Below are 16663 nucleotides of genomic sequence, written 5' to 3'. Positions count from 1 at the left end.
TTGCGCAACGATGTTACTCAGGGTAGGTCAAAGTTGTAGCAGGAAGTCAGTCTGTGAAACGTGGTGGAAAATCGTTCTCCTTAATTTTCTCCTCCAAATAAGTTTGCGTAACCTGGGGCTGTATTTACAACCTGTCCGATTATCAGACTGCTCAGGTCGGTCTTCTTTTTAGTGTTGTTGCACTTCTTGGCACGATCTTGGCAATTAAAGTTGCCCTATGGAGTTTTCTCATAAACAAACAAAATTTCTGTTTACATTCAGTGTTACTCAAAAAAAGGCATCGTCATAAAACATTTGAAAAGCAAAGAAACATAAGTTTTGTTTACATGCAGTGTTACTTACCTAAAGCAATGTATGTATCTTATAGATATTAAAAATGCATTTCTTTCCTCTTAAACTTGAACAATGCTGATTTTTAAATTTATTTACATCCATGTTTGCTTTCTTGTAGTCTTCCTCTATCTTGCCTTTGCTCACACATAATGACTTTTCTTTGCTTGATACAACCAGCAACTGTTAGTAAGCAGAGTAGTGTGGAAAGTGTGCGTTTGTGTCCTGGTGCACAACACAAACAAAACAGGGACCCACTTGTAAAAACATTGCTCCATAGTGCTAGTAGTGGTCAAAAACTCCCAAGGGTACCTTTAACTCAAGGCCCATTTACTAGCATTTGAAAGCTTTGGAAAAAGCTAGTAAGTGGACCTTGAATTAAGATTATTTTGTTTTAGGTTTAAAAGAGTTAGTCTGGGAGTGTCTCTGTCTTGATTGATAGATGTGTCCGTTGGTTGCTTCATGGTAAGTCCACCCTGAAAATTCAAACTTTCCTGCTCCAGTCAGCTAACAAGATGAAGGCAAATGGTAAATGGACTGTATTTATATAGCTCTTTTCTAGTCTTATCGATCACACAAAGTGCTTTTCAGTACATGCCACATTCACCCATTCACACACACATTCATACAGTGCTTTTTTCTATGCATTCAGTGTTTCTACAAACACACTCACACACTGATGATACATCGTGGGCAACTTTGGGGTTCAGTATCTTGCCCCAGGTCACTTCCACATGCGGGCTGGAGGAGCCGGGGATCAAATCACTGACCTTCCGATTTAGTGGACGACCCTCTCTACTTCCTGAGCCACAGTCAGAGGCGAGTAATCCATGTTCACAGTATCTCTGTAGAACATATTATCGTTTTAAACACTTGACACCTATTGAATTTCTGTCAGGGTTCCTGACAAGAGTGACTAATCATTCTGTTGACTCTGTTGGATTTAGTGCACAGGTTCACGGGTGGATATGCAAATAAGGAATTTGCATTATCTAAATGTTTGCATGGCATTTCAATTGAAATGCCAAATAAGTCTGACTGAAAGTGGAGTAATGAAAAGGTCAGACATCTTTAAAATAATTTTTGAATGCATTTTTGCTTGTGTCATCCACAGCACTGGGAGGCGTTCCAGTATATCACAGAGATCTTCATCTTGGTTCCTGCTCTTCTCGGCCTCAAGGGAAACCTGGAGATGACTCTGGCCTCCAGGCTGTCCACAGCTGTGAGATAAACACACACAATCATAATGACACACTACCATGGAAGTATTTTTCCATGTACTATGAAGTATGAGGACTAACTAACTAAAGTTTTTATGCTCAGTCGGGATGGGTTTTCTATTCTGTCATTGAAAACTTTCAGCAGTAAATGTGCAGTGGAAATAAATGCATGTACAATAAGGTCCATAAGTATTTTCATAATTTTGCCTCTGTACACCACCACAATGGATCTGAGACGAAGCCATCAAGCTGTGATTGAAGTGTAGACTTTCAGCTTTAATGCAAAAGGTTTAACAAAAATATCATGAAGTGAAGCAATAAATTTGGTATCTGACTGTTCAGTTGTCCTGGTTGCAGCAGGCCTTCCTACCTCCCTCTACAGGAAACCACCTTTTAGTCTTTTATATCAGCAAATTCCTCGGCTAATTCCTAATCTGCAAAGCTCTTACACCAAAACCCCTTCAAGATGCTCCAACATTATTCTTACTTGTAACTTTCCAAAGTAATTATAACTTAAACTAAGAAAGGGACAGTGAAAGTGGAGACAATTGCACTGACAAACAAGATCAGTATTCCAGTGGAAGCTATAAGCCTGTTCCTTTTTCTTCTAAATTTCTCCTGACAGAGGAGAGGATGTACCGTGTTTCACAGATGATGTGGTATGCTGAACAGCTAACAAATGCAAATTCAACACTTGCAATCAACTCCAGACCTTTCATCTACTTAATTTGTCATGAAATATTGAGTGAACAGGCCACACCTAGCCATGATGCTGATCAATTGTCAATTGTCCAATTACTTTTGAACCTCTGAAAATGAGGGACTATTTATAAAAATGGCTGTAATTCCTAAACAGTTAATGGGATATATTTTTTAAACCCCTTGAATTAAAACTGAAAGTCTACACTTCAATCACATCTTAATATCTTTGTTTCAAATTCATTGTGGTGGTGTATAAAGGCAAAATTGCAAAAATTGTGTTACTGTTCAAACACTTATGGACCTAACTATATATATTGTAATGTAGGAAACAGCCACCTTGCATGACTGAGGAGCTGTCATCTCATATATTCTCATAATGCAGTTTTTAGCTAGCTCCACCTGATTTGAAAAGCTACACAGACAATTCCTGATGAATACATTTTTCTCTCTGTAGATAACATGTTTAATTTTCGGACACAACTTGTTCTTTTTTTAATTAGATAGCTGGAATCCATCGTCATGCTGCATTGACTCTGCTGTTGTTTGCCTGCTTTTTACGCTCCAGCCTAGTCAACAGAAAACTACTTATTTTTTTATATTTTGTTGCCTTGAACCATCTACTTACATGTAGAAGAAAACAGAACAGGCTTATAGCCTCCACTGGGACACTGATCTTGTTTGTCAGTGCAACTATCTCCAGTTTCACTGCCCCTTTCTTAGTTTAAGTTATAATTACTTTGGAAAGTTTCAAGTAAGACTAATGTTGGAGCATCTTGAAGGGGTTTTGGTTAGGAATTAGCTGAGGAATTTGCTGATATAGCAGCCTAAAAGGTGGTTCCTGTAGAGGGAGGTAGGAAGGCCTGCTGCAACCAGGACAACTGAACAGTCAGATGGCAAATTTATTGCTTCACTTTAACCTCTCAGAGCAATTGGTGTATCCTGTCCACACGTGCATGAAGCCCTTACTCAGCGGAACCCTTCAGTGTATCCACATCTCTGTGTTTGTGTACACACCTCAAACTCTGACAGTTAGGAAAAGCTGAGGAAGTGACAGAGCAAATTCTCCCTTTGTTTTGTTTTTAGCTCTTCTTTTTGCCCCCCCGGCTCCCTGCATACAGGCTCCACATTCATAGCACTATGTCAACTGGGTATGAGCTAATACTCCTCAATGGTGTCCCAAAAACAGACAGTGATTCACAGTATGGGCAGTTATGCATTAAGAAATGCGGTAGGACTTTTTCCAGCCAATGGCAGTTAATATTGTTAATTGCTTTGCATATAAAAATTATAGAATGTTATCTCAGCAGAGGCTGAGATATCATGACTTTTAGGCTCCAGAATGAGTCAACTTTCAGACACACTGGATCCTACATCTCCCATAATTCACCATAGTGGCATCTGTCATTAGAACTTCCCTGGCTGGTATATTTCCACATCTTTGAAACTTGAAGTCTCCAGTTTGCAATGCTGGGCTTCTGTTACAAATATGTACTCTCCAAGCATAAGGTGACATGACTCAATTGATGTCACTTGAGTTATTTTTTTCAAAATTGACAAAGCTTCTCCAGAACCACAGAGGATATTATACTGTATGTTACTGACAGATAGTATTATGTATTACTATAATGCACCATGGTACTCTACTCTTTACAGTATTTGCTGACATTTTATGGATAAAAAGATGAACCGATCAGTCAATTTATTTGTCAGAGAAAGTACTACTCAGCCTGTGAAAACAGTTGTATAATGTCCTCTGTGGTTCTGGAGGAACTTTGTCAAGTCTGAGAAAATAACCCTGATAATGTCATAGTGATGCCATCAAGGTTATCTCAGCTTGGGCTTGGAGACCACAAACAGACAGCCTGCGTTGCAAACTGGTGGTGTGGAGTTTGAAAATGTAATTGTATATCAGGTGCGTTAAGTCAAAAAAATCTGCCTCTCATCAGTCCCCCAGCTTTATGGAAATGCAATACTAACTCAATAAATATGCTCTAACGATTATGATTTTTATTCTGACAAACTAGAGGACTACTGTATGTATAATGAGGACCCAGACTCTTAGGGTCATGGAAGGAAGTAGTTATGTAGCAGCCATGGAAAACTGAATGGTTTTTGTTTTTGTTTTTGTTTTGTTTTTTGCTTTTTTGTTATTCTGTTCTTCCTCCGAACACAGGTGAATGTTGGCAAGATGGATTCTCCAATAGAGAAGTGGAATCTAATCATAGGCAACCTGGCACTCAAGCAGGTAATCAAACAAAGAGTTATTGCCTTGAATCATCTACTTACATGAAGAGCCAATATTGGCTTTTCATAAAAAAATAATCATATTGCAAAAATTGCTTGAAATACACAATTTGTTATGTTATTCAGCTCACACACAAATATGCCTTCAGACTGAATGCATTCTTTATGTACCGATTTATTTACCATATTTGGACAAGAAAATTATAAAATTCACAGATGTTTATCATAGGCACAAAATCTCAACAATGGTGCATTTTGTCATACTTATGTAAGGCTATGATGTGTGCTATGTGTTATATGCTAAGTTATACTGATGGTACATGGTAATTGTAACCCAGGTGGGAGTTCACTCAGACTATTCTATTGATAAGTAGGTAAGAGTAAGACTGAGTACAAGCTCTGCTAATCATCTACCCACACACTGATAAGCACACCATACTCACATGCAGCATCACAGTGTTTTGAAAAAATGTGTGTTTCGTATGTTATACAATAACATCTGGATGTGTTATGAAGCAGGAAGTGTTATGTCATTCAGTGTTTCACAAATGTGTGTATATGTGAATATTACCTGTCTAAGTAACCCTTTTACTAATCCTGTAGACACTGTTTGAAGGTTTTTGCATACATGGTATTGCTTGTTTTCTTCAATCACTAAAAGAGCACAATAGTAAATGCCCCTTCCCTCTCTTCTCCAGGTTCAGGCCACTGTGGTGGGTTTCCTAGCGGCCATAGCAGCTGTGGTTCTTGGTTGGATTCCAGAGGGAAAGTTCCAGATGAGTCATGCTGTACTGCTTTGCTCCAGCAGCGTGGCCACGGCCTTCATAGCCTCCCTGCTGCAGGGTAAAAACACACACACTGAAAGTCCCACAGTTTAAAAGAAACTGTTACTACTGTGGAGAACTCACTTCTGTCATCTTTCCAGTCATTGTAACTGATCACATAAAAGTTATGATTACACAAACACTCACTCTTGCTGACAGACTGTGTGTATAATACTGTATGAAAGTCACCAGTAATTTAATGACCAAAGTGCTCCACCCTCCTCATATCATGTTCAGGTATCATCATGGTGGGTGTCATTGTGGGTTCAAAGAAGACTGGCATCAACCCAGACAATGTAGCCACACCCATTGCTGCCAGTTTTGGTGACCTCATAACCTTAGCGATCCTCGCCTGGATAAGTCAGGGCCTATACAAGTGCCTGGGTAAGTGAATAACTCCTACCTTTAGAAGACGGCCACAGTTACAGACAAACTGTATGACTACATCAGGCATGGCCAACCATGATTCATAGAGAACCAACAGTCTGCAGGTTTTCATTATAACCGATCACCTCAGTAGTAGTTTTACTCATGAATCCTTCCCCTCTTGTACTCCACTCTTAAGGAGTGTGGTCGGTCGGTGCAGTCTTGAAATGAAAATCAATAGACTGTTGGATATCTTTGGAGCATGATTAGCCACACCTGCACTCAGTGAAGCAAATATAACATCAGTGGGAACCTGTATCCCAATTCCATACAATATTCCTAATATACACTGTATATACTGTATACTAATCTTTATAGCGTACAGTTGCACCATGAGCAGGGTGAGTATACAACAAATCAATATACTTAACTCTTATATTCTAACAGGAAACAATGGAATATGCACTGTGCAAAGGAAATCAAACTTAGACTTTAGAGACCTACTGCCAATCAAACTTTATGAAATGTTTTCTAGAAGTTCAACACTTGTTGTCTGAGGAGTTCCTGGAGCTGATTCACCACCATCCACAATTAGTTTTTTTTTTTTTTTTCCCAACTGTGAACAGCACCTGTATTTCTGTTTTGAGATCTGCATACTGTGGACACAGTACATACTCACAACCTGGTTAAAATTAGTATGTAGTAAGGTTTTGGTACACTACTGGTAATTCTGAATCTACGGAGGCTATTGAAGAGTTACAGCCTCCACTGACTGATTTTATACTGTGCTCAGCATGAAAATTGAGATTACTTTATGGTATAACACAAAAGGGGAGCGCTGTTCTCTCAGTGAGTTTGTATAGTGTTTAATCATTTTGAGAGAAAAATGGACTTCTGAGGCTGGGTGGTAATGACAGTAAGAAGCATAGGGATTTATGGGAAATGTTGCTGTGTTGTGAGATGTATTTGGATTTTTTTGTGTATAAAGTTACATCTTTTCATCAGATACATGCAGGTTTTAACTTCATTTGAAAAGAGTTTGTCAGTATTGAGGTTGACACAGCATGACACCACTGATTAGTTTAGTGGTGTCATGTAGTTTACTACTCAGCTATCAGTCCATGGCCAGCAAGTACTGGGATGCTTGGTGTTACTTGTTTTTTATTGTAAAGAATTCATTTAGCACTCTTGGCAGTTGCAAACACTGTCCAATCAGTGAGCTACCTGTCAGTCCATTGGATTTAATGCTTCCAGTTCTAGGTTAGTTTGTAGAGATTAAGTGTGAACATGGATGGGACCATAACCACTAGTGACCAGCGCAACAGTGTTAAAGCAACTTTAGAGTATAACATGACTGATGAGTGTAATTTCAATTTTCTGTACATCACACATGACTACAAGTGATGTTGTGATGTTAATGCTAAAATTATATATGATTTAGTCCTTATAATAGGTTTAGGAATAAAGTGCCATAGCCCAAAAAACATCTCTCAGTTTGAAATATTCGTAAGCCTAGATGTTTGGTTCCTGTAGAGCTTCTCTCAGTCAGGCAGTAGAGGTCCCTCCTGCCTCTCTCTGTAGCCGCTCTGCTCTCCAGTTGTAGAACAGACCATCTCTTTTCCATCCACCACACATTTCACATAATTCCTGTCACACCCAGACTGGTTCACACCAACTTGTATTACCTAATATAGGGAAGACTGGAAGCTGTTCTCTGGAAAGCGCTTTCATACTAGGTAGCGCTGCCAGGTCTAATTGTATGACATAGATATTTACGACTATGAAAGGAACAGTTGAGGGTTGTGAGCTAAATGTATTAAACAGACCTCAGATTTCAGATTGCCATTAATTCATTGCAACATGATGTGCAGCCATAAGCTAGCACAACACTCTTCAAGAACAGCTCCGGAGTTAAATTTCAGTAATTAAGGATGGATGCTAATAGGGTTAACATAAAACTCAAAGTAGCAGTTTCAACAAGAATGTCATATAGCTGCAAAATGGAATTGACACTGGTTCTTGAAGGTTTTGTTTTTTTTTGTTTTTTTGAAGAAAAAAAATGACAGGAGTTGCATGGATAATTTGATACTAAGAATTTATGTTATGGCCATGACTTATAATTATTTCAACTTCCATCGGTTTTTTATGGCAGATAAATACTACACTACCCATGGGACTCAGCCATCGTGCAATAGTTGCTGAATTCATACAAAACTGACCCAGAATCTGAAACTGATTTTTAAACTGCTAAATGTTTTAATGTTACTTTTAGCATCCACTTGCCATTAGTGGCACAACATTAGAATTTTAAAGCTGCATTAAAGGTATAATATTTTATCTTTTATCTATGGAACTATGGAAGATACAAGCTGAAATTTTACACACAACTTGTTGGATACAGTGACATTATTTACATGAAGTATGAGGCAAATCCAAGATGGTCATCACCTGTTAGTTTTGGAGAGGAGGGGAGCTCTGTGGATAATTCAGCTCCCAGCAAAAACCTCCTGAACGATTACCACGAAAGGAATCCTAACTATGAGAAGCTGATTGCAATGATGACAATGGTGGTGAAGACAGCAACTCCCATGATCCCCCGCTTCTTCATGATGTCACCAGTCTGTCTTTTGTTATTGTTTGATTGAGAGACCCCTAGCGGAGAATATATTCCATGTCTGGAACTTTGCTCCAGAGGGAGGTGGGCGGCTGTGGGACAAGGTTCTTCTCCCAAATGTGTGCTTCCTTTATATATCTGCCTCCACTTATTATTTTAGGGCTGAAGGTCTGCTAGAGCCCATTATACCCTGAAATGAACAGCAGGACCTTTCTGTTCTCCAACTATGAGACCATCAAGATAATAAATCCGGAACTGTTTCTCTAATGACAGTTATTTTGTGCTTCCAAGCATTAAGGAGAATCTGGTCACAGAGAAGCAGATTGCATTCAGATTTACATCGCTAACCAACTCAAACTAAAGTTTCATTCAGATTAGTCCATTTTGGGGTTTTTTTTGAGGAAAGGGATAGTCTTGAGGAGTAGTTTGACATTGTAGAAAATATGCTTATCCAATTTATTGATGAGAAGATTGTTACCACTGTCATATCTGTCCAGTATAAGTGTATAGTATAAGTGCAGCTTGCTAGCTTGGTATATCTTGTTTGTTTAATTCATACAAAAAAACCATACAAAAAACAGTGTAAAAATGTCCATTTGGGGGTTAGACAGGGTTGTTCAGGGTTATTGTGCATAACTGTTTCTTGCCTGAGAGCAGTGACTTCCTGGAGTCATGACACCACCATGAGGTTGTCGGGCAACCAGTCCAGACTTTGTTTCCCCCAGTTTCCAGTCTTTATTCTAAACCAAGCTAACCAGCTGCTGGCTTATACTAAACAGCAGATAAAGTGAACAGGCAGTAAAGTGAGTAAGCGTGTTTCCCAAAATTTCTAACTATTCCTTTTCATTAAGGTTGAAAGCAACTTGTAGAACAGAAGTGAGGGACCTCCACAGCTAAAATATGGGTTGGGGTTGACACCTTTGCTATGGATGACATGTTTCATGAATGAACTTAATATGCCTAAAAAAGAAAAGTGTAATTTCGGTCAGTGTGTACTGATCAAAATTGGTCTACAGAAGAGCGAAGACTGGAGTCAACTTTGTGTTAATCTGATTGTCATAATATCAGTAATTGCATATTTATTCAAGAAAATATTTTCCAAAAAAAGCCAAATTATGTTGGACCCTTTCAAGTTGAGTGGCCAAATTATTGTGTAAAAAATCTAGAAACTTTAAAAATGTAATTATTTCAGTTAAAATTGTGTTTAAAAGGTAAATATTCGCATATAAATCTGCATTTAATCAAAGTCAGTAGGAGGGTCTCTTGGGCTCCATGCAAAATATGATTAAGATATCATAGCAGGTTCGTCTAGCCATGTCAATAAGATTGAATATCGAAAACTGTCTAAAATACAGCACTGAACAGCCATTTCTGTTATATCATTATGTGATCAGCTATCTCCTAACCTAAATCAGGAAGCTCTCATATGGCTGGTGTAGCTAGGTCAACATTAAACACCCATGCAATGAGGAAAATGGAGAAAAAAGAGTATTGTAGAAAAACTTGTTTAAATTCCTCATTTTACTGATTTTTACAATTGGTTACTTCTTTAAAGTGCTTCACAAAGTCAGCACAACAGAGGCCAATATGAAACAAACTTCGAAACAAAATGCATTCGATGACCACATCTTTCAAAATTCATGAAGTGTTTTTTTCACTCAAACTCAACGACCACCAAACCTTTGTGGATTAATACACTCCATTTACATATTAACTATTTTAAAAACTGTTTACGTTCATAATCTAACACAAAATGACTGTAAATTAGACTTATATCTGCAATCTGTAGCTATCCTATACATGTATGTGTGGTGCATATATATACATTAATTTTGTGTTGCATTGCTTGGCTTACTTTATTAACATAAAGACTATTGAAGTATGTTGCATCATTTATGATTTGTTACTCTAACAACTACTGTAATGTAGCACAACCCAAGCAATAAAGGTGGCCCTCTTTTTTTTTGGCTGGACTTGAATAGCGAGGCTAGCACTGTAAATGCAAATTTCCGTGAATGAGTGCTGAAGTTACACCATTGGTCGGCCAGCTTGGTGTTGAAGTTTCCCAAATGGCCGTTACTCTTTCAAAATGAATTGGTACAAACAGTTTCTGTTTGGCATCCAGGGGGCTTTTATAAGCAGTGTTGCCTACATCGTGCCTTTGTCGCTAGATTTACTGGCTTTTCAGACCGTTTTAGGGACCGTTTTTCAAAAAAGCACCCAGCAACAAATCAAGCAACTTTTTGGAAAAACCTTAGCTACATTCCTTAGAAGTGAATCGCAAGGATTGCCCCATGAACGTGACATCAGGCTTTCCCTCAGCAGGCAAACCTGCTATGCGTCTCATTCAATTGACTATTTGGCAGGTGCATATGAATGTGTTTCTAACTTTCTCTCTGAGTAGTCCTTTTACAAGTAAATATAACCGAAATTACAGCACAGCCATTGTCTTTAACTTAGGTATATGGTGATTTTTGAAAATGCCACATTTAAAAAATCTGGATTTTAGCATTGCAGAGCAGCAGCTTGGAAATGGCTTGGAAGTGACTGCTGGTTGACATGTAGTCTTAATGGGCCGCATTTCAGTCACTATTTCCTACTTGTTCCTGAGCTGACAACAGAAAACATGTAAATAAGAAGAGCTTTATTGGGAATTCAGCTGTATTAAAATACTGTATATGTGAGAACAGAGAGTAGGAGAGAAGCAAACAGATAAAGGGCAGATTAGCAGTATACAAGGTTTTCACCTAGTCTTGTTTTAATAGAATCTTGTGTAACAGTTTACTTACTGGGAGACAAATGTTGTCATTGTTTTGGTATCACAGTTAATACTGAGACGTGGATCCAGTGTTCTGTTGCATTAGTGCATTTTGGATGTGAGATTAACTTTTGTGCTGAGCTGAAAAAGGTAAAGAGAACTGTGTGAAGAGTTTTGAAAAAGTGAATTTAGTATGGAGAAATGTCTGTGAAAACCTATAATTTGGATACCATTACTGAAACCCCTAAATTGTATTGGCACCAATATTGAAAAATTTCAAACTCCATCCATATGGTTTCCCTACCATTTCCCCTAGTGCATGCTACGATAGGCTCCAGACTACCAAATAAAGTGGTAAAATGGAACAGGAAAAATGAATGCCTCTCTTCCTCTTTCCCAGATTCCTACCCGTATGTGTCGTCAATGGTTTGTGCCTTCTTCATGTGTCTGACTCCTCTGTGGATTGTCATCTCCTCCAAGCACCCAGCCAGCCGCACCCTGCTCTATTCCGGATGGGAGCCAGTCATCACTGCCATGGTCATCAGCAGGTGTGTGTGTGTTTGTGTAAATAAATGTGAGTGTGTTTAGTCTTCAAAGTGGAAGGAACAGCTACTCTGTGTCTGTGACTCCCAATGTCTGGTTTGCTTGATGATTCATCACCTAAAAAAATTGCAGCACCCGAGCACATACACCCTCGGTTCCCCTTGAGCCTGGCAGCCATACAAATACAGCCAGTAGGAAAGGAATAATTGTCATGCTCGCTCGCTTGCTCACTCACTCCCTCTAGCACTCGCCTTTTAACGCTCAGTGCAGGTGATACCACATGTCTCAGATGAATAGATGAGGAAGAAATACGAATATTAGTTCTGGACACATCAGCTGAAAACAACTCAAAAATCATTCATTCCTTCTCTTGTCTTTCTCATTCTGATCAAGCATTTTAGTGTCATTTGTAGAGAAGCACAGCAATCCACTGTGGACATCATTTAGATAAAGACAATGCCCAGTTCTCTCTGTGTCCATCTTTGACAGACACACAATAACACCAGTTAAGTTAATCTAATCATGTTGTGTTCTGCAGTATTGGAGGGCTCATCCTGGACAAAACAGTGTCTGACCCAAATCTGGCTGGCATCGTAGTGTACACCCCAGTTATCAACGGTGAGTCACAGAATTGGCACTTCTTCCTTCACTCTGAAAAGCTTTGAAACGTTGCTGTTTAATTTGCAATTGCTTACCCCTGGGGCACAAACAGACAAGGAGAATTTGGTGAAAGAGTAGACCAAAGGTTTTGATATAATAGCTTCCCAGTCCTGGGGGATTTAGAAAAGAGATATACATATGTAAAGAACCCCCCTTGCTTGTGTACTTAGATTGCTTTAATCCCACATCCTATATTTCTCCTCTGTGAACATGCAGGACACAGAGCTCACAAGAGTCAGTGTTAAGGGGTTGTGCTGTGTTCAGCGTCTCCCATACATGACCCACCTCATGTAAGTGTTGAACCTCTGTGTTGGTGCAAATAGTCAGTGGACGAGCAGAGTAGACCACCACATGACACATTATCTTAGACAACATTGTATATGCTATGTTGAGTAGCCATCTATGTGCTTAAACGTACCCATCCAGTGACCTTAATTTACAAATCACTGTCCCTCATTACCTGTGTACATGCATGCTCCATACCTAACAACAATATGGCGTACACTCTCATAATAAAGTATTCTGTACAGTATATGATACTGTGCCTCCACTTGGAACAGTGTACAGAAGGACCTGAAATTATCAAGTCGATTACTTTTTGTGAATTTCAAGTCAGTTTTAAATAATGTGGAGATTGTTGTTATAGGTCTGTGTTTTGTATTTTATGGCTGAGAAAAGACATCAGTATGTGACATATTTTTAGAATTTTGCCTCTGTACACCACCAGAATTGATTTGAAACGAAGCCATCAAAATGTGATTGAAATGTAGACTTTCAGCTTTAATTCAAGGGGTTTAAATAAAATATCAAATTAAATGTTTAGGAATTACAGCCATTTTTATACATAGTCCCTCATTTTCAGAGGCTCAAAAGTAATTGCACAAACCAACATAATCATAAGTTGTTTTTTTTAATACTTGGATGAAAACGCTTTATTATTAATGACTGCCTGAAGTCTTGAACCCATGGACATCACGAAATGCTGAGTTTCCTCCCTCGAGATGCTTTTCTAGGTCTTTATTGCAGCTGCCTTCAGTTTCTGCTTGTTTGTGGGTCCTTCTGCCTTGTGTTTTGTCTTTAGTAAGAGAGAAGCATTCTCAGTTGGGTTGAGGTCAGATGACGTACTTGGCCTTTTCTTTGTCTTGAGAGGCTGTTGGTTTGCTTTGGCAGTATGTTTTGGGTCATTATCCATCCCTACTGTGAAGTACTGTCCTATCAGTTTTGCAGCATTTGGCTGAGTCTGAACAGATAGCATAGCTCTATACACTTCAGAATTCATCCTGCTACTTCTATCAGCAGTCACATCATCAATCAACACCAACGACCCAGTTCCTTTGGCAGCCATACATGCCCATGCCATAACACTGCCTCCAGCAGGTTTCACAGATGATGTTGTATGCTTTGGATCTTGAGCCGTTCCTTTCCTTCTCCATACTCTTCTCTTTCCATCATTCTGGTACAAGTTAATCTTGGTTTAATCTGTCCAAAGAATATTGTTCCAGAACTGGGCAGGCTTTTTTAGATGTTTTCTGGCAAAGTCTAATCTGGCCTTTTTGTTCTTGAGTGTTACCAGTGGTTTGCACCTTTTGATAAACCCTCTGTATTTAGATTGATTAAGTGGTAGCTTGATTGTAGACTTTGACAATGATACGCTTGTCCTCCTCAAGAGTGTTCTTGACCTCACTGGATGTTGTGAAGGGTTTTTCTTCAGCAGAGAAAAAAATCTGTGAGCATCCAGTTAAATTGTTTACCATGGTTTTCAAGGCCTTTTGGTATTGCTGAGCTCACCAGTGCATTCGTTGTTTTTTTAGAATGTACTAAAAGTTTCTGCTATCTGTCTGATAGGTATGTTTTGATTTTTCAGCCTAATGATGGCTTTCTTCACTTGCATCAACAACTGTTTGGACTGCACATTGAGAGTTCCCATTAACAGTTACCAAATGGAAATTCCACCCTTGGAATCAACTCCAGACTTTTTATCTACCTAAATTATCATGAAATATTGGGGGAATATATAATTACACCTATTCATGAAGCTGATCAATAATCAATTGTCCAATGACTTTTAAGCTTCTGAAAATGAAGGACCATGCATAAAAATGGCTGTAATTCCTAAACAGTTTATGCAATATTCTTGTTAAACCCCTTGAATTAAATTTGAAAGTATACACTTCAATCACATCTTGATATTTTTGTTTTAAATCCATTTTGGTGGTGTACAGAGGCAAAATTACGAAAATTGTGTCACTGTCCATATACCTATATTTCAACATATACTGTTAGGTACTAACAGTGACACACTGACATTAATTCATACAGACTGACAGGTAGCTCATTGATTAGACATTTCTGGTGACTGTCATCGTCAGTCATTAATGCCACATGGACTCACGTGGAGGAAATGAAATTGTGATGACTGACAGTAGGTCATGCTGCACTTTACTGATCCTGTTGTTTCTATTTATCTTGCAGTGTCACAAAGAGCTCACAAAGAAAATAAATGATAATGAGAATTATTAGTCCAGACTGCATCTCAGTCTGAGAGGCCATGATGTTACAAATGGGAGATAATCACTGTGTGGTCTTTATATTTCACTTATAATGAGGAACTGCAAAAGTACATTGAGTAGAACAAAGAGATTATCTGATTGATCAGGGAAAATATATACCCTCACGTGGTCACGCACATAGGTAATACCATGGTTACCAAATGAGTTGCATAAAAACATACGGTGCTTATACAGATCGCTTTAAGATTGCGTCCTTGATTGATTTAATAGTACTTGAGGATTGAATTCATGCTAAAATCACGCATCTACTACCATAAAATCCTTTAGCTGGTCTGTTTTGTTTTAACTATTCGATTGACAGCTTTCACACCAGCATAAAGGAACCAAACTAAAGAGGCTGTGAGACACACTACAGTTTGTTTGAACCAAACCAAACAGGTTAAGTGTTATGTCTGGGTAAATAGCAGTTAAATGATGTGTTGTAAAACAAAGGTTGAACACAGACTTTGGCCTTAAAAGGGCCTAACAGCCTGAGCTCATTTTGCTATGAAACAATTGGCTAAACCTTAAATTCTGTTTCTTGGTCTGGTTGATCCCCAGTAGCTCTACAGACCTGCATTTAAAGTGTGGAGAAGGAAAACGAATAGTATTGAAATAGTAGCACTCTCCCTTCCCTAAGCAGCCACCCCAAAGATTGTTATACTATTACATTGTTATATCACGTTACTTAGTCTATGATGTTCTTTGCATTGTGAATTATCCTCAACCTACTGACCTTGTCTATGTCTACTTGAAATTGTGACACAATTTAACATAGTTTGAGGTTAATATAATGTATTTTGTCACTTGTATAATTATTTTTGTCTCACTTTAATTTGGGGGATATTCAGGCTCTTAATTTTTTGGAACTACAGTTCCCTCAACGCTTTTGGGGATGTAAACAGGAAATATAATGTTGACATGGAGTAAGTTTTTTAGCTCTGAGCTACAACTTGAGCCCTGGGGCCTGTTATCACATCACATCACCAGGATATCTTTACGTTATCCGGCTTCACTAAGCCTTACAACCGCAGTCACACTAAGTGGTCACGCGACGGTGGTTATCAACTCAGCATGTCAACCCAGGTTTTCCCGAGCATGTTCATGTAAAAGGGACAGTGTTTGCAGCATATGACCAATCAAGTAGAGCAGCATATTTTACAAAGAGCAAACTAAAAATATTAGACAAATACAAGAAGTTAAACACGTAATCCAGGCTAAAAGCAGCAGTTGCAGCTGCCAAATTCAGGAAGGACAGCTTGCAAAAAATGGCTAACTTTGCGAATGCGTAAGTTAATATATTTGTAATATCACTGCCACATCATTAGGGCACAAGTTGATCTGACTATAATTACATTTCTGTATTCCATTAAGTGTGTTTGACAGTTTTAGCCTCAATGTTTCACCTGCAACCCTGGTGGTGTGAAACTGTTGTGGGAGCAAATAAAGACTGAATATATGCCATAATTCAAAGCAGCAAGTAAGCTTACTTTCATATCTTATAAGTACAACATGTACAAGGCTTTACTGCTTCAGTCAATCTCTGTTGTAGGATGATACCAATATACAAAATCAAAATGAAATGGCTTTGACATTGCTTGCAGCCAGCATAAAAAAAAATTTAAAAAAATGAAATGAAGAAGAGGAGGGGACACTGCCTGAAAGTATACACTTGCCTTAAGCAGGGCAACACTCTTGCCGAACACAAGGGTCTGCTGGAGTCCAAGTAACATAAATTTTGTCACCAGAGGGTGTACACAAGGCTCTGTTGATGTCCGTGTACCCTCCAGTTTGCTGTGACCACGCAGACAAGTCCACTACAAGGACACCCAACTGCGCATGGTCCACACCAA

At 38.7% G+C, this 16663-nt stretch overlaps 1 protein-coding gene across 3 annotated transcripts in view; it reads left to right on the top strand.

Annotated features, from left to right (window-relative positions):
- slc41a2b (solute carrier family 41 member 2b) overlaps window positions 1-16663 on the top strand; it is a 52433-nt gene that overhangs the window by 6527 nt on the left and 29243 nt on the right. For all 3 annotated transcript variants that reach the window (XM_040144838.1, XM_040144821.1, XM_040144830.1), the window contains 6 exons: window positions 1445-1552; window positions 4426-4497; window positions 5195-5339; window positions 5558-5704; window positions 11459-11606; window positions 12140-12219. In XM_040144838.1, the coding sequence (XP_040000772.1) occupies window positions 1445-1552; window positions 4426-4497; window positions 5195-5339; window positions 5558-5704; window positions 11459-11606; window positions 12140-12219 (700 nt within the window). The remainder of the gene's footprint in view (window positions 1-1444; window positions 1553-4425; window positions 4498-5194; window positions 5340-5557; window positions 5705-11458; window positions 11607-12139; window positions 12220-16663) is intronic.

The sequence above is a fragment of the Xiphias gladius genome, chromosome 2 (assembly GCF_016859285.1).
Source record: "Xiphias gladius isolate SHS-SW01 ecotype Sanya breed wild chromosome 2, ASM1685928v1, whole genome shotgun sequence".
Lineage (NCBI taxonomy): Eukaryota > Metazoa > Chordata > Actinopteri > Istiophoriformes > Xiphiidae > Xiphias > Xiphias gladius.
The sequence above is the reverse complement of the archived record's forward strand: the minus strand, read 5'-3'. Positions and strand labels throughout refer to the sequence as shown.